Below are 15,651 nucleotides of genomic sequence, written 5' to 3'. Positions count from 1 at the left end.
CGGTAGCTCTGGGGCCTGACCCTGACCCTGACGTCATCCTCTCACGCGGTCATCAGCTGCAGCTTTCCTGCTGCTCTAGTTTGGGACATTTTCCATTTCACAGGACACGGCGTGAGCTGACTAAAGTTCCAGTAATGCAGTACGTCTGTTTGATAGGGAATGATATGTCCATTTTCTGAGTCAAACTGTAAATAGAACTCAAGTAGTGTTTTTGTTTTTGTTTGATGTGAATCTACCATAGGAACACACTGCCCATTTTCCATAACCTTTTTTGTTAATGTATTTCGTTTTTTGAGTTTTTGTACTATGTTCATTTGAGCCCGGGAATATCTGAATAGCTATCAGGGGCTTTGATGCAGTTCACCTGCGGCTAATGACCAAATGCGGGGAGACAAATTGGTCCATCTGCTAACCTGCACAGGGAGTCTCTGTATGGAGCCATTGTACGAATGTCCAGACAGAGCTGACAAATGACTGGGGACAAATGCTCACCCTACTCTGCAACCAACCAAAGCTTTGATTAACACAACGGGGACAGCACATGGGTAAACACGATAATACACACCTGGAGCTAACTGTCTATTTTTAGCTGCCTGGAATCATTCAGGGTATCAAGCAGAATATCTATTTATGGAAACATATGCCAATATAGAACCTTTGTTGAATTTCCAGTCATCTGGTAAATAAGTGCGCAATACTAAATTTGATTTGGGCCCGGATGGATAATCCAGTCTGTGCCTTTCAGTATACATTTTAATGGCAGGTGGTTCTCTTGTTTGGAGATAAAGAAATGATTACAGTGATCTTTGAATTCAAAAGGTTTAAAAGCTTTGTGAGTGCGTTTGAAATAAATGACAGTTGAACCTGAATGACTTTCTGAATGAAGCTACTCTTCAGAACTGAACAGGAAAAGTGACTGAACAAAACAGCAGCTTTTTTAACATATAATTTATTATAGATTTGAACAGAATATCTTTATAACATAAATATTATGGATAGAAATAACAGAAGAAACAAGCCACATATATAGTTTAGCACTACTCTGTTTAAATATATTGTCACATTCACACATACAGTAAGGAAATATGATTTTGAGTCTTAATTTTTTCTACTTACTATTCTAAAATAATTAAATTAACATTATGCTGAAGGCATTAGAAAACTACAATGAAAAAAACACAGGAAAATGAAAGCACAAAAAGCAGTTTGACAATGAAGCATTTCTTATATCATCCATGAATGTACTCTATGTCCCAGATGCATACACCTGAAATGAGAAATTAACGCACGTGCAAGGTTACTTAGTGAGACTTGAATTCACTGTGCTGAAAATGTGAATTACAGTCTACAGCTTTTGGCTAATGCTCACAGAAAATGTTCTGAATGTTCTTCCAGGTGGAAAAAAACAATTATACTGGCCCTGTCAAATAAGACATGTTCTGCAAGGGTCTTCCAGTGGCTGTATGAACAAAAAGGCATGTTTTAAAGGTTAGACTGAAGCCTTCAATGGCAATCTCTCCTGGCTGGTTTTGCTTTTTGGCCTTGGATTTTGGTAGGAGAGCCTCACAAAGACGACTGTCAGAATAATGGCTGAAAAATAAAGTCACAAATTAGTCAAAATTAACCGTGAATCATGAGTGATTACAAATCCATACTAAAATGGTGACTGCATTGTACGAGTGAAGAAGTGACAGTCTTTTCCGCTCGTGGTTTGATATAGTCTCTGCCCAAATATTACCCTTGTGTGATGTCAGTAAATTGCAATTTTAATTGTATTGCGCTGTTGACAGAGAACTGTCACAGGGAAAATTGGGCAGAAAGCAGGCCTGAACCAAGCAGTGAGGTTAAAAAACACTCCCTGCTGGGAACAGAAAACAGCCAAACACTGAAATTGGTCTTCCCAATCAATCTGAGCAGGCAAAGGGCGGCCGTTATTCACAAATAAACCAATAGCTTGTTTCAGAGAAAAAACGTGACCGACTTTTCAGGTGTGAAGTTTAAATGTTCTCGCACGAGGGTGGTGTAATCAAATCACGACCAGCTTGACCAGAACCTTCAATGGCAATGTTAAGGTCAGAAATAAAGAATGACTTCAAACGCGGCAAGACGGTCACGGAAAGTTCACACCGAACTACAAGGTGATCTGATAGACCTGCACTCTATCTGTGGGTTGGCTTGGCTGGAATTGTAATGAATCCAATCAATGGATCGCTAATGAAATAAGTGCTCGGCTGACCACTGACGGTTTCTTTCTTTACTAAAAAATAAAACCCCCCTGTTGATGTAGGTGATATCGGTAAAAAGAAATGGAAGGTAGCTCCTGCACTCTGTTTACACACACATGCTGCCAGCGTCCAGCGCTGATTGATAACCCGCACCTAATAGAGAGCGATCGCATCTAAGGAGTCCTCCTAAGCGGGAGGCCAGTAGGAAAATCCGCAGCACTTACCAATGACCCCCAGGGTTCCCAGTAAGATGCCCAGAGTGGACTCCACAGTCGGCATGCCCTGCAGCTGCTTAGCGGCCGTTCTGCAGTTGCCCCTCACGTTACAGGGGCAGACGGTCACTGGCAGCGGGGTCAGACAACAACAAGGGGCACAGCCTCAGGCACGAGCGTTTCCAGGGAAACGCATCACAGCAGCAGCAGCAACAAGATCAACAGCAATAACCGTACCCATCAGGATAATAACTGAAATGCACCTGTTGGACCTGTGACCAGGGTGCAAAATGGGGGGGGAGGGGTTGAGGGGTCTCACCCCTTAATTAAGACTTGCACTTGCTCTTGTGTTTAATTTGCACTTTGTTGTACGTCGCTCTGGATAAGAGCGTCTGCTAAATGCCATTAATGTAATGTAATGTAACTTGAACTCCCCTGAAGGAAGTAAAGCCAAAGGGGAAAGTCAAATCTAATGTGTTTCCCCAGCTGTGTCTCAAGTAAAATTGTAAATACCCCAATGGTGGGTCATAAAAGCCAGAGTGTAATTCAAACCTTGACCAATTTACCATTATTCTCATCAAGGAGCCTTGTGTCTGTCTGTCATCATGGCCAACACTGTGGGGGGCAAAGAACCGTTTGGGGGGGGCAAAGAACCGTTTGGGGGGTGACAATGGCTCAGGTGGTAAGAGCAGTCGTCTGGCAGTCGGAGGGTTGCCGGTTCGAATCCCACCCTGGGTGTGTCGAAGTGTTCCTGAGCAAGACACCTAACCCCCAAGTGCTCCTGACAAGCTGGTTGGTACCTTGCATGGCAGCCAATCGCCGTTGGTGTGTGAGTGTGTGTATGAATGGGTGAATGAGAAGCATCAATTGTACAGCGCATTGGATAAAGGCGCTATATAAATGCCAATGATTTACCATTTAAATTCAAATTTTTACATTTCAGCCAGGAGGTAGAGGTATTTGTGAAATCAGCTGGTTGAGGTAATGGGTAGAAGAAACACATGGCATGACTTTTACTTTCTAAACCCTGGATGTTCCACTTCTTTTTAGAGGGGCATAATATATAAGTGTGAGTATATACTGTATATATATGACCAGTAAAGAGGTTCTAGTGCATTACAGAGAAAAACTCTTTCTTTCTCAAGGCACATGAAGAAACATTGAATTGCAACTTCCCGACAAGCTAATGAGCCACAGCATTTTAACACCAGACTGAACGTATGAATCATCACATCGTAGTGACTCAGAGTCGGCAGAGTCTGTGGGGCTGGCTGAGAGGCAGCCTTCACAGACCCATCGATACAAAAAATATATTCACCAGGCGGTTGACAATATGAGATAATTAGGACCGAGAACCGTGTGATTTCTGAAGACATGCGAGGCACATAAGAGACACATCAAGCAATCATACATTTTTGTTCTTATACTAATGTCCTCGGCGGACAAAACAGCTATACATTTTAAAAATATTGAGCACATACTGATTAGAATTTCAAAACATCCGTAATGCAAAAGGGAATCAGTCAAGCGGATCAGTCAGTCGATCAGCGGAGTGGATGTAGTGTATCTCACTGAGAGCATGAAGGAGCCCCACGGGCATGCCTCTCAGATCTTTTTACATTTACATTTTTGTCATTTAGCAGACGCTTTTAATCCAAAGCGACTTACAAGTGCATAGGTTCTTCCACAAGTTAAAGCATCACATCCGTACCTAGTAAAATACACATGAAGTGTTGTTCTAAACATATTGTCATCATAAGTGGAATTATTATTATTATTATCTTTTTTTTTTTTTGCGGTGGGGGTTAGACAAGAGGGATCGGGATATCAGAAAGGTGGGCGGGGGAAATCAGGAGGGAGGACTAAGGTACAGTTTGAAAAGGTGTGTTTTTAGTCTGCGTCGAAAAAGGGGGAGGGATTCTGCTGTCCTGACAGTGGTAGGCAAGTCTCACCAGGCAGGTTAATGAAGGTGCTCCTAGGGGGGGAACTGCTGTCGGAGATGGTGAAGGGAACCATGTAGACATCCGGGGGCAAGGTCGGAGCATTAAGGGAAAGGTTAGTGTGGGTATCTGGGGACAGAAAGTTATCATTGATTAAATCAGCTTCATTCATACATTTTTGGTTTAAAAATCCACTTTCCTAAAACCGCGTGACAGAAAAATAACAAAACTGCAAACCATGGCCAATCAGTCCCTTTGAAAGTAAAAAGAAAAAAAAAAAATCAATGGGACGTGTGATTGCAGCCACTCTTCACAAAATGGTAGTGTGGGAGACAATATGTAACTGACTTACTGAACTACTTTCAGAAACCTTGGCTAACTTGGCTGCAGGCAATTGTAACAAAATCGCCTCTCAAAAGGCGATCTAGAGTACATATATTTCATTAAGGCTGAAAAGAAAGTGTTGCACAGCCACATTGTCCTTTTGTTGCGATGCCCTCGATGACTACCTTGACTGGCCTTCAGCTCAGAGCTGAACACACCGAAAATGTTATTATCAGTTGGAACATGGCGTTGGGGAGTCTTTTGGAAGAATGTGGTGGACACTCTGGGCTCAGCACCCGACAAAGCGAGAGCAGGCGCTGGCGTGAGTGGATCCACGCTCACACTGCTCAGGTTTAAGAGAGCAGCCTGCGTGTAGCATTGTCCCTTTACTGGAGCGGGGTGAAAAGACGTTACGAAAGAAATGGGGGGTGGGGGGGGGGGGGGGTACTGCCCTGTGAAGACAGATGAGCAGCACAGGAGACACACAGGACAAGAGAGTGAGCTGTGCATGGACAGTGTGCTGACGTCAGATTACGTCAGATTATTTCTTACCCTCTTTCACTGCTCTTGGGGCTGGCATGGTGGGGGGGGGGGGGGGGGGGGGGGCTGAATGACTGTACAGTGTGACAGCGAGAGACGGGATGTTGCCTTCCTGCTGCAGGTGTCATTTAAAGAATAGTCACACTCCGGGGGGGGGGAAATGAGAACCACTTTGTGGCCTTTAGGGCTCTGAGCTCCAGCCATCACATCACGCAACTTGAAGGGAAAATGAAAGGGCTGTGGGGGCTGAGAAGGGGTGGTGGGGGGGGGGGCTTGCGCTTCCATAATTATCTCTGAGCAAATCAATAGAACGACTGCTTCCGTCACAACAGCGAAGTCAACCAGTCTGACGGTATCGGGCTGACATATTACCAGCACTTACGGCGAGGAAGTGGGCTATTATCCACATTACCAGCATTTTCACTCGCTCAGACTGGTTTTAAAAGCGGGGAGAGAGAAAGGGTTGAAAGGACAGGTGCAATTTTCCCCTCCTAACGCTCCAGTCATTTTCAGGAATCTCTGCGTTGCGAGCACGAAAAAACCGAAACGAGGCCTGAAAGGCACGACGCGAGCCGTCTGGCTGCCCTCCGGGGCTTGACTCTTCCATTTCTGTCCGTGATGTCAATGTCAGCGAGCGCTGCCGTGACCTACGGAGCCAGACTTCACGTCATCCCTCCTTCAGGAGAGGACGTTCTGCTCAGTACGAACCGCACCGCTGTAGCAGCCTGCCTCAGCCGCGGAGGCAAACAGAGGAACCGCCAAAAAAAACAACAACATTCTCGATGGAAAAGGCTGAAGGCTGCTGACGACGGTTACTGCAATATCACTGTCTTAAGAAGGAAGTGTGTGTTTCTTTATAAAAATGCTGTTGCAACGTAGCAAGCCCCCTCAGTAGCAAACGAGTGAACCACCGTGATTTTTTTCATCAAGATCCTGTCAAATTGCCCTATAAACAACATTTTTATGACACTAACTCATTTCTTCAAGAATGTCAGTTTGAACCTTACAAGGTTCTCAGGTCTGGAAATACACGTCCACTCCCTGTGAAAATGCGTTTGTTGCGTTCGTGTTTGATTTGCACTTTGTTGTACGTCGCTCTGGATGAGAGCGTCCGCTAAATGCCACGTGATGTAACATAATGTAACATATGTACCGTTGATGGGCGTGAGCTTCCAGTTGCGGCGCACGGTGGCGTCGCTGCGGAGAGAGAAGTTGAGCCTCCCGCCGTGCTGGGGGCCGTCGCTGTCCCGCGACGCCAGCACCACGGCCTGCTCTTCCCAGCGCGGGCTGCACAGGTACTTCCACGAGTAGTCCCCCACCAAAACCGGGCTGTTGTCGTTCACGTCCAGGATGTGCACGGTCACCACTGCCGTGACGGACAGCGAGGAGTTCTCTGGACACACAGTCGATGACAATCGCCCGTTTCAAACATCATACGTGCGTTTACGGTTAAACTGCAGTTACAGTTACAACTTCATTCAAATCCAACTGTTAACAGCCCTGTCCTTTCATTGGAATCAATGGAAACCAAAGGGATTTGAAAATGAAAACCTCAGGTTGGACTACAAAATTAATTAAGTCACAAGACGTGTGATGCTTTTATTAGTCTGCCCCTTTGGATCTCAGTTCAATCATTTCCTTTTAATGAACACACTGAAATTAGCCCTGGGTGAAACAAATGCCAAAAGAATGACCACACGCCTGTATGATTTTAAGGGCAAATTCAAACTCATAAATACAATCAAAATGTATGATCTGTAAAGAATTGCTCATTTTAACTCTGTTGCTCTTCCATATATATAACCACCCCACTCTCTCTTCCCATCAGCACAGTTAATTGATTGGGATCAATTATTTGGTCGATGTCCAGCACCAGTGCTGACAATTCTTTAATTCAGTTTCTTTAATGAATCAAGAAATGCCAATAAAGTTCTATGGGCATTTTCAATTAATTTAATTGAATTTTGTTGAACTGACTCAATTAAGATGGAATTAAACCCATCTCTGGTACCAATGTCATCTTTGGGGTCCGTTTACAGACCCTTCTCCTGTGTGGTGCAGCTGGAAGGAAAAGTTAAGCACAGCGATTCCCAGCACTGATCTTACTCCCATCTACGGCGATAACCTCCATGGTGTAGGTGCTGTTCTCCTCCCTGTCCAGTGACTGCACAGTCCTCAGCTCTCCTGAGTCCTTGTCGATGGTGAAATGGTTCTTAGTGTCTCCTCTCAGTGAGTACCTGTTGGGAATCAAAGAACTGTCACAAAGACACTTTACAGAGTAATTACATGAAATTACATTATATTACATTAATGGCATTTGGCAGACACTCTTGTCCAGAATGTACAGTTTATTAGACTAAGCAGGAGACAATCCTCCCCTCGAGAAATGCAGGGTTAAGGGCCTTGCTCAAGGGCCCAACGGCTGTGCGGATCTTATTGTGGCTACACCGGGATTAGAACCGGTGATGTACCTAAACCACTATGCTACAGGCCGCCCGTCTGGCCCAGTAACAGAAGCTAAACCAGGCCTGGACCCCCAAAAACCAATCAGTGAGGGAAAAAAAAAAATCCACAGTGGGAAGAAACAAAAACCACACAAGCGGTGGCGAGAAACAACTCTGATGGGTAGAAATCTGGGATGGAAGCCGGCAATAGAGCAGTGGTTAAGGTACATATGGGGTGTCCTGTAGCATAGTGGTTAAGGTACATATGGGGGGTCCTGTAGTGTAGTGGTTAAGGTACATATGGGGTGTCCTGTAGTGCAGTGGTTAAGGTACATATGGGGGGTCCTGTAGCTTAGTGGTTAAGGTACATATGGGGTGTCCTGTAGTGTAGTGGTTAAGGTACATATGGGGGGTCCTGTAGCGTAATGGTTAAGGTACATATGGGGTGTCCTGTAGTGTAGTGGTTAAGGTACATATGGGGGGTCCTGTAGCGTAGTGGTTAAGGTACATATGGGGGGTCCTGTAGCGTAGTGGTTAAGGTACATATGGGGGGTCCTGTAGCGTAGTGGTTAAGGTACATATGGGGGGTCCTGTAGCGTAGTGGTTAAGGTACATATGGGGGGTCCTGTAGCGTAGTGGTTAAGGTACATATGGGGGGTCCTGTAGTGTAGTGGTTAAGGTACATATGGGGGGTCCTGTAGCGTAGTGGTTAAGGTACATATGGGGGGTCCTGTAGCGTAGTGGTTAAGGTACATATGGGGGGTCCTGTAGTGTAGCGGTTAAGGTACATAAGGTACATGACTAGGACACAACTGGGACATGCCGCAATAAGATCCGCACAGCCGTTGGGCCCTTGAGCAAGGCCCTAAGGCCATTGCTCCAGGGGAGGATTGTCTCCTGCTTAGTCTAATCAACTGTACGTCGCCAAATGCCATTAATGTAATGTAATGTAATAGAGGGGAGCCTCTCCTCCACTGGCTGGCATGGTGGAAAGTAGAGGAAGAAGCGCTGCATTCAGTTCCGGGTATACGCTCATTAATCTGCACATCTGCAAAGCACCTTTATGATCCACAGTGATGGACAACTCATTACACAAGCGCACAGATGCAGTACAAGTCAGAATACGTAAATCCTGGATTCACCTGATGGTCAAACCGGAAATCTTTCACAAGTCGTGGCTCCAAAGTCACTCCTCCTCTGCGTCAGCCACTTCAGGCCCCAGATTATTACACATTATTACTCATCCCCACACTGATGAAACAGGTGGAGCCAGAGACACACTTACACACACCGTCCGTGTACACCATCACAGCCCACTAGACGGAGAGTGCTATCGGCACAGGCAGCAACGTGACTGATGCCAATTAGCCGGGCTATAATGGAGGTGTTACGCCAGTGGTTGTTACGTGAGCCATTGTGTTAAATGAAGCAGATATCTTACTAATGTCCCAAACCGTCTTTTATAAAGGTTCACATGTGTGATCGCATCGGCAGTTTATCTGCTGTCAGCTGAAACTGGATTCAATGCTGCAATTTAGTTTGCTAATGAGACGTCCTCTCTCAGAATGCTAAGCACAAGGTGAAATGGATATACAGTGAGCACGTCTTGGGACAAAGTCATGCTTTTTCTTGGTTTGACTTTGTTTTCCACAATTTTATATTTGTAATCAAACAATTCACATGTGGCTAAAGGGCAGATTTTGAGGCGCCATAATATTTTGGACAAATAGCTTCACAGGTGTTTCTGATTAGTCAGGTCCCTTCCTTAGTGCAGGTATAAGAGTCCAGTATCTAGCCTTGATTCTACGCTTTTGATTGCCTTTGGAGATATTTACGTTTGTCAACATGAGTACCAGACTTGTGCCAATGAAAGTCGAGGAAGCCATTATAAGGCTTATTATGATGTTCTGTTAGTCTGTTGTCTAATGAATAAAGCCATGGATGAAAATCCCGAATAAAAATGTATATAGCAATAAATATAAAACAACATAAGCATGAAATCGAAGTTATGATGAAAAAAAAGATAAAATAGATGTTTTGCAAATATTGTAACAGACTACAGGGACTCTAAAAAGGAACCAAGAAAGGGTTATTACAGTGATTGTGTTGAGGGCAGACTGCAGACTACATTTCCCAGAGTCCACTCACCTGATAAAATAGCATGGGGGGTCAGTTCCGTAAGCCTGGATGAAGCTTCTGCTGTGCAAAAGAGAAGAAAGAGGGTGGACTACATTTCCCAGAGATCAGCTCACCTGATGGGGTTAGAATCGGGGTCAGACGCCCGGATTGTGGCAATGACCCGCCCTGGCTCCTCTCCTTCCCTCACAGTCACCTCATAGTGACTTTCGGGGAGGCTGGGCCCCTCATTGATGTCATCAATGACGATGGACACTGTTGCCGTGGATGCCGGTCCATATTCCCCATGGACCAGGGCCTCTGGGTTCCGGGCACTGAGAACCAGGGAGTACCCACGCATGTGCTCATAGTCCAGCACCTGCATCAGGGTCATCAGGAACACACATGCTCAGACCATGATGAACACACACACACACACGCTTAGACCATAATGAACATACACACACACACACACGCTCAGACCATGATGAACACACACACACACACGCTCAGACCATAATGAACACAAACACAGCCCATAACAAACACACACATATTCAGCCCATAATGCAGACACACACAGCCCATAATGAACACACACACACACACACGTTCAACCCATAATGAACACATACACACATTCAGGCCACAAAGAACACACACACACTCAGCCCACAACAAACACACACATATTCAGCCCATAATGCAGACACACGCAGCCCATAATGAACACACACTCCCCATTAATGATAAGCCCATTAATGATACATTTAGCTTAGCACAGGCGTACACCACCCTGTGTATGACTAATCTTGAAAAGAGCCGTAAAACCCTGAGCACAAAAGGCAAAAAAGCAGGCTGTGTTCCTTCATCCCCCTCATGCAGTATGGTCACTTATGGCATAACGGCTAACCTTTTTCAGACCAAGGCGGCAGTAAAACCGCCTTCCCCCAGACACCTGGGTCAGTGCACTACCACACACGCCCTCACCCCCGTCACCCCCTCACACTATCATGTCAGAAGGAGATTGCTGGGAAGGGGCCTCACAGTTAGGAGGTGGCCCGTGGTCACAGGCCGTTCTCGCTGTTGAAACACAGGTGGGTACACTGTGGCCCAGAATCAGATTAAGCCAACAACAATACGATCTGAGCTCATTTACCGTCAAGCGGCCGGGTTTATTTGTATTGTGTGCGCGCACGAGCATGCGTGTGTGACAAGGGAAATTTTCTGTATCTTTATAATTCCATTAGTAAATCATAAAAAAAGCATACCCCTGCTGAGAGTATATTTTCTTAGCCTATTCAAACAGTGCTCATGGATTCCTGGTAGGATTATCCATTACCCTAATTTGTGATTAATACGGAATCTCATCTCATGCCTAAAGCGGGTTTTCCCATCAAGGTACGGATGAGTAACTTCGGGGGAAAAAGGAGCCATGTACAGATGTACGGGAACCATATATTATAATTGGGGAAAAACAAGGTTCATGTTACCTGATTTTAAAAAAAGAATAAAGTGAACAGTCTGATGAGTGTGCCACCTTTAATGTTGTCTACATGTTGCTTGTGCACAAACCTTCCCACCAATAAAAACAATGGAGAAAACATAGAAGTACCGTAGCTCATTTTGTTCTCACTCATGTTAAAATGACAGCCTCTTAAATGGAAATTGACAGTTTCTCCAACCATTTCTAACCGATTCTGATTCTGAACATCTCTGTGGCCACCCCACAGCTTGTCTCTTCTTGATTTCTTCTGTTGTTCAACTCATTACTCAACACGTTAATTCACATATCCTTTCATACCGATGCATGCTGCACTGCCTGGATCATTGACAGACATCACTGTATTGTAGTGCTGAACTCTGGAATGTAGGCATCCAAAACAGTGGTTCTCATGCGTGTACCCTTTCAGGATTACCTCCCCCAATATCTCATCACTAGTGTGTGTCAAAGGGTTTAAAAGTGAAAAGATGAAAATCACACACTTCTCTCCATGCAAAGATTTAAACTAATTCTTTGAAAATCACAGACTCATCAGGGTGATGAAGGCATAGTGCCGAAACGTTGGTTATTTTCAAATCGTACATTCACCGATTAGGTATTTATCAGACTAATGTCTTAGACGTCTACTGCTGTAGCCTATTCACTAAGAGTTAGGATGCGTTGTGTGTTCAGAGATGCTCTTCTGCATACCACTGTTGTAATGTGTGTTCAGAGATGCTCTTCTGCATACCACTGTTGTAATGTGTGTTCAGAGATGCTCTTCTGCATACCACTGCTGTAATGTGTGTTCAGAGATGCTCTTCTGCATACCACTGTTGTAATGTGTGTTCAGAGATGCTCTTCTGCACACCACTGTTGTAATGTGTGTTCAGATGTCATCAATGACGATGGACACTGTTGCCGTGGATGCCGGTCCATATTCCCCATGGACCAGGGCCTCTGGGTTCCGGGCACTGAGAACCAGGGAGTACCCACGCATGTGCTCATAGTCCAGCACCTGCATCAGGGTCATCAGGAACACACACGCTCAGACCATAATGAACACACACACACACACACACACGCTCAGACCATGATGAACACACACACACACACACACGCTCAGACCATAATGAACACACACACACACGCTCAGACCATAATGAACACACACACACACACACGCTCAGACCATGATGAACACACACACACACACACACACGCTCAGACCATGATGAACACACACACACACACACACACACACACACACACGCTCAGACCATGATGAACACACACACACACACACTCAGACCATGATGAACACACACACACGCTCAGACCATGATGAACACACACACACACACACGCTCAGACCATGATGAACACACACACACACACACACACACGCTCAGACCATAATGAACACACACACACACACACACACGCTCAGACCATGATGAACACACACACACACACACACACACTCAGACCATAATGAACACACACACACACGCTCAGACCATAATGAACACAAACACAGCCCATAATGAACACACACACACACACACGCATACCACGCATACCACTGTTGTAATGTGTGTTCAGAGATGCTCTTCTGCACACCACTGTTGTAATGTGTGTTCAGAGATGCTCTTCTGCACACCACTGTTGTAATGTGTGTTCAGAGATGCTCTTCTGCATACCACTGTTGTAATGTGTGCTTATTTGAGTTACTGTCCCCTTCCTGTCAGCTTTGACCAGTCTAGCCCTTCTCCTCTGACGTTTCTCATTAACAAGGTGTTTCTGTTTGCAGAACTGCTGCTCACTGGATTTTTTTTTTTTCACCATTCTTTGCAAACTCTAGAGGCTAGTGTGTGTGAAAATCAGCAGTTTCTGAGATACTCAAACCACCCTGTCTGCCACCAACAATCATTCCATGGTGAGTCACTTAGATCACATTTGTTCCCCATTTTGATGGTTTATGTGAACATTAACTGAAGCTCCTGACCCGTATCTACATGATTGTATGCATTGCACTGCTGCCACACAGTTGGCTTGGCATACTGCACTTGAGTTCCGATTAGATAATCGCATGTATAAGTCGGTGTAGTAAAGTAAAAACGTAGTGTGCGATTTTCATCTTTTCACATTAGATTATTGGGGTGCTCATCAGCACCTTTTTTGGGTGTGCGTTCTTACTACTTTTCCATCGTCAATGGGTGTAACCCAGATCAGAGGCTGTGCTGCTGTATTCACCACCGCCATCGATCACTGCATCGATTGCACTTACATGAGCTGTTAGCCATGCGCTATGATTCCATCACACACACCGACGCACAATGCTATCGGCACATTCACTTTGACATCACGCCATCCTGATCTCCATCAGCACTATGTGGTACCACATCGCACGCTAGCTCCAGGCCTATATAACCAACATATACTGTATGACTATTTATCAGAATAGCAATTGTCATCATCAACATTAATTTTTACTGAAGCATTCCATTCCATTACATTAATGGCATTTGGCAGACGCTCTAATCCAGAGCAACGTACAGTTGATTAGACTAAACAGGAGACAATCCTCCCCTGGAGCAATGCAGGGTTAAGGGCCTTGCTCAAGGGCCCAACGGCTGTGCGGATCTTATTGTGGCCATAACGGGGATCGAACCACCGACCTTGCGTGTCCCAGTCATGTACCTTAACCACTACGCTAAAGGCTGCCATAGGCCACTACAGATTCCAGGTTAAGGACCCAAATAGTACAAAGACAGTGTAATGGGAATAAAACCGGCAGACGTTTGGGAACCAGTCCAGTTTCCCGACCATGAATCTACACTGCCACCCTGCAAACCTGCCCATTTGGCAACTGTTTTGGCATAATGCCCCATAACTCAATCCAATGGGAATCCTTTGATAATACGACAAGGGACTTCTGCTTTCGGGTCTCTCATCCTCGTCTCACACATTAGCAAGGGTTTCTTTCGCTTGTAGAGCAACCCTTGTAATCGCGGTTTGGTCGTTTCCACAGCAGCATCTTATTCAAATACGGCACATGGATATTAGTATATTAGTATTATTAGGATATTAGTGTTTGCTCCTGCGGTACAGATTGACAAGCTGGGCTGGGTTTGTTCCGTTGGCCAACTAGACTAAAGGGCTGCTGGCCAACCTTTGTTTTTTTAATTTGTTTTTTTTTTTACCTGGGCCTAATGTAGGCTATACGAGCCCACAGAGAGACAGAAAATAGCAGCGCTCACAGGCTGCCCCAGTTAGACGCCACAGTCCCATGGCACTCAGCCACTAAACAAATCAATGCATTTAGAGAACTCCCTGGCTGTCTACAAACCCTATCTAGTTTGCAGACAGATGGGGACCCTGGTAAAAAAAAGTATGGGCGCAGTGAACACAGGTGTGATTAATCAGCATACTGTACCTGGGTATAGGAGGAATTCAAACACCCTGGGGAAAGGATTGGACTGGGGGGCGGGGGGTGGGGGGGTCACCTTATTCTGAGAAAAGATATCCATTACTATACCCTATTTTTATGACACATGCACTTTAAATAGATTACACTGCTCAGCACTTTTGGAGTACTTCCTCCATCCAGACATTGTCTGTATTACAATGTTGGCATGATTGTTTTTCCTATAGGCTCCTGTTTCACTGTGAATAGAAATGCTGGCCCAGGCAACACTAGCACTGCTTTTGTTATCATGCAGCAGATTATAGTTTTTTCCACCGTGGCAAGTCAGGAAAATATATCCTTCCCAAGGGCATACTGAAACAATCACCAGGGGGGGGGTTGTGCGACCTGAGAAGCTTGCAGCGCAGAGAACCCAATAAATATACCTTTTGCAGGATCACAGAGACTTCATTGGTTTGTCTGTCAGCCTCCAGAGCGAAGAAGTCTTCTTCATTTCCAGACTCCAGTCTGTAGTCCACCAACCAGCTGTCCCTCCCCCTCTCATCCCCATCCCAGGCACACACAGAGGTCACTGTAGTGCCCACCAGAGCATCCTCGGGAAGGTGAAAGGGACCATACTGTGGAGAGAGAGAGAGAGAGAGAGTGAGAGAGAGATGAAAAGAGAGATAGAGGGAAAGGGAGAGATAGAGAGATAGAGAGAGGGATAGAGAGAGATAGATGGAGAGAGAGCGATAGAGGCATAGAGAGAAAAAAGTAGGAGACAAAAAGAAAGTGAGAGATAAAATGAGAGTGAGGGAGAGTGGTAGGAGAGAGAGGCAGAGAAAGAGCTCCGCTCAATCAGTAGCCCACAGGGAAGCGCGGTGATGTTAATTAGTGTTATTCCAGCGTTATTACATTTCTCATCACTCCCGTATTAAGCAGCATGACTGATTATGTGT

The 15,651-nt window shown here is 45.3% G+C and overlaps 1 protein-coding gene across 1 annotated transcript in view; it reads right to left on the bottom strand.

Annotated features, from left to right (window-relative positions):
* Nucleotides 1-933: 933 nt before the first annotated feature.
* cdh16 (cadherin 16, KSP-cadherin) overlaps nt 934-15,651 on the bottom strand; it is a 34,865-nt gene continuing 20,147 nt past the window's right edge. Inside the window, exons 12-18 of the mRNA XM_061246802.1 lie at nt 15,139-15,330; nt 9,938-10,179; nt 7,348-7,478; nt 6,395-6,634; nt 4,390-4,506; nt 2,450-2,566; nt 934-1,590 (exon numbers count right to left, since the gene is read on the bottom strand). Coding sequence (XP_061102786.1) covers nt 1,490-1,590; nt 2,450-2,566; nt 4,390-4,506; nt 6,395-6,634; nt 7,348-7,478; nt 9,938-10,179; nt 15,139-15,330 — 1,140 coding nt within the window. The 3' untranslated portion in view covers nt 934-1,489. The remainder of the gene's footprint in view (nt 1,591-2,449; nt 2,567-4,389; nt 4,507-6,394; nt 6,635-7,347; nt 7,479-9,937; nt 10,180-15,138; nt 15,331-15,651) is intronic.

Source organism: Conger conger, chromosome 6 (genome assembly GCF_963514075.1).
Source record: "Conger conger chromosome 6, fConCon1.1, whole genome shotgun sequence".
Classification (NCBI taxonomy): Eukaryota; Metazoa; Chordata; class Actinopteri; order Anguilliformes; family Congridae; genus Conger; species Conger conger.
The sequence above is the reverse complement of the archived record's forward strand: the minus strand, read 5'-3'. Positions and strand labels throughout refer to the sequence as shown.